At 31.2% G+C, this 3,194-nt stretch overlaps 1 protein-coding gene across 2 annotated transcripts in view; it reads right to left on the reverse strand.

Annotated features, from left to right (window-relative positions):
• LOC108735006 overlaps positions 1–3,001 on the reverse strand; it is a 10,052-nt gene extending 7,051 nt beyond the window's left edge. Inside the window, exons 1-2 of one of the 2 annotated variants that reach the window (XM_025974774.1) lie at positions 2,803–3,001; positions 2,151–2,187 (exon numbers count right to left, since the gene is read on the reverse strand). In XM_025974774.1, coding sequence (XP_025830559.1) covers positions 2,151–2,187; positions 2,803–2,913 — 148 coding nt within the window. In that variant the 5' untranslated portion in view covers positions 2,914–3,001. Of the gene's footprint in view, positions 1–1,719; positions 1,824–2,150; positions 2,188–2,802 lie in introns of those variants that run through there. The other variant, XM_025974775.1, reaches the window with a different exon arrangement.
• Positions 3,002–3,194: the final 193 nt, after the last annotated feature.

The raw sequence follows: 3,194 nt of genomic DNA on the forward strand, positions 1-3,194 counted from the left end.
TATTAGAGGCAGAAACAGGAGTTAGGAGGGGTAGAGGTAGACCTAGATTAGATTACTGTTCGCAAATAGTTAAGGATGTGGGTTGTTCTAGTTTTAGGGAAATGCGAAGTTTAGCTCAGGATAGGAAAGAGTGGAAGTACGTATCCAACCAGTCTTACGACTGATGACCTTATGATGATGATGATGAAACAAGAAGTAGGTACTCCCTAAACAATTTTGTAGGGCAAGGTTACTAGTTGATTTCAAAATATTAATGTGAAAATTCATTATCAGATTTCATCCACTATAAATTACCTCAAATTAATGAGGAGAGATTGCTGCTGCTTTAACACCCTCGCTGGGAATCGAGGAATTTGAAATATTTGTGTCAAACGAAATCAACTATGGGATACTAAATGTGTAAAAAAGAAATAAACAATATGCCCCCTTCACACAATTTTCGCAAATAAATAAGTTATTTCACTCGACATAAAGAACGTATACATACATATATATAAAGTCTTGACGGTTAAGTTACTACAAACGTTTGTAGGTGTGTGCTCGAGGACTAGTAACACCTACATCCTCGATGGAAATTCGGAAGTAGTTTTTACGTAGGTCGCAGGTGTATGCACAGTATTTCAAATTAAAGGCCTCGGCATTTCACATTATTTGAAAATTATTTTATTGTGTTGGTAATGTAAAGTTTTGGTATGAAATGTCGAAGTTTTAAGCTCAAATATCTGAGTTTTTTTGAACTTATTGTCCTGGTTTGTTGATTTTATAAATACCAACCCTAAATCCTCGCCGTAAACGGCCATGGTACAAGATATTATCCAGAGATGCGATTTATTTGAAATACTTGTATTTAAAATGCAAATACAAAATAAAAAATACCTATTTTTATCTTGCANCAATTGAAAAAAACTTCAGCGCAGGAAATCTCAAAAGAGGAAGAAACTCAGTCAGAGGAAAGTGATTTAGAAGAAACACCGAAGGTTCCTCACAACCAGATATGGCAGGAAATTTTAAAGGAAAGCGAAGAAAACCGGAATGAAATAGATTCATTTCGACAGACTAAAATTACTGAGTGTCCGATACCCGACAACCCTGCTACGACCATTTTAAAATACCAAATATACCCTTTTTTAAAGTACATCTTATTGGAGACAATGACCAAAGCAAAAGAGAAAGGATTGTGTTTGAGATGCACTTTCAATCCAATCGATTATATCGCTGAAATGTATTGGAACTTAAATCCGAAATATCCCGAACGCAAGGATAATTGGATGTATATTTTTGATATGCCTTGGGTTGAGGATTGGTTAGAAGAACATCCTAGACCGATTTTCCCATTTTCTTATGTGTGGAGTTACGAATATGCTGCCATCAAAATTCAAGCGTACATGAAAGGATACTGGGTACGACGCGAACCCGAAGTCCAGGAAATGAGAAAATTCTGGAGAGATTTAAAGGCAGAGCAAGAACAAAACAATTATGAGAACGATGAAGTGGAAGTGTCGCATGTTGTAATCTCTTAAGAAAGATACCCACTTGCTTTATACTTATTTCTATTTTAAAATATTGATGATTTTAATTATATTCACGCTAAGCAAACTATTTTGGCATCAGTGTCTATTTTCCAATTAAAAGAGTGACAAAGGCAATTAAGGAAGCATATAGAAGAATTATTTGTTGTTGAACTGAAGAAACTATATCATAAAGTTAGAAAAACTATACCTCAATCACTTCAAACAGAAAAAGATGAATCGTACTCAATCTTCGCACCTGGTAATATAGTGCAAACTTCACTATTAGTTTAGAAAAACTCCAATATTTAAAAAATGAGCAAATACCTGCAAGGTTTTCTTAAAAACAATTTTATACCTAAGTAAATGTACAAAATTAAACAAGTACCTACTACAAAAAAAATATTTTGAAAATACGCATTTAGCATTAAAAATACAAAAGGGAAATCTATTTTGTATTTTACATTTGAAATAACAAACGAAAAAAGTATTTGCATTTTGTATTTAAATACTTTTAAAACACCATTTCGCACATTTCTAATATTATCGATATCGGTATCATCTAGGTTACGCGAATATTTTAAAAAAGTTTTCAGGTATATATTACAAATCGATTTAATTGTTTTAATGATTATAGCATACCAATGTAATATTCTTGTTTATAGCATCTTGAACAAACCAAATGGCCTCTATCGCAAGTGTATAAACAGGCTGTCGGAAATTTATCCATACAANAACAAAACAATTATGAGAACGATGAAGTGGAAGTGTCGCATGTTGTAATCTCTTAAGAAAGATACCCACTTGCTTTATACTTATTTCTATTTTAAAATATTGATGATTTTAATTATATAAAAGGTTTATTTAAGAAGTCCATTGATTTAGGTGCAAACTTCACTATTAGTTTAGAAAAACTCCAATATTTAAAAAATGAGCAAATACCTGCAAGGTTTTCTTAAAAACAATTTTATACCTAAGTAAATGTACAAAATTAAACAAGTACCTACTACAAAAAAAATATTTTGAAAATACGCATTTAGCATTAAAAATACAAAAGGGAAATCTATTTTGTATTTTACATTTGAAATAACAAACGAAAAAAGTATTTGCATTTTGTATTTAAATACTTTTAAAACACCATTTCGCACATTTCTAATATTATCGATATCGGTATCATCTAGGTTACGCGAATATTTTAAAAAAGTTTTCAGGTATATATTACAAATCGATTTAATTGTTTTAATGATTATAGCATACCAATGTAATATTCTTGTTTATAGCATCTTGAACAAACCAAATGGCCTCTATCGCAAGTGTATAAACAGGCTGTCGGAAATTTATCCATACAAATCCCACAAATATAATACGGATGTATAGAATAAGTTTCACTGCTGCAGCCAGACATTATCTATTTTATATGTATTACCTACAATTCGTTTATTTAATTAAAATTTTCTTTTACATACACCCATGAAAAATAGTGGATGTCAAACTTTGACAATTACAATTTTCTTTAATCGTTGTTATGAATTACAAGGAAACTCGTAAATCAATAGCCAAACATTGCTAACTTCATCCCCGTTAAATTTTTGTTAGCAATGCGCGCGCAACTTCCGTTGCTCTTAAAGTGCTAAAAGGTGTCTAACAGAAATATAATTAAGTATAAAGAAAAATTTATAATTTTAG

Source organism: Agrilus planipennis, unplaced genomic scaffold (assembly GCF_000699045.2).
Source record: "Agrilus planipennis isolate EAB-ADULT unplaced genomic scaffold, Apla_2.0 scaffold124, whole genome shotgun sequence".
Taxonomy (NCBI): domain Eukaryota; kingdom Metazoa; phylum Arthropoda; class Insecta; order Coleoptera; family Buprestidae; genus Agrilus; species Agrilus planipennis.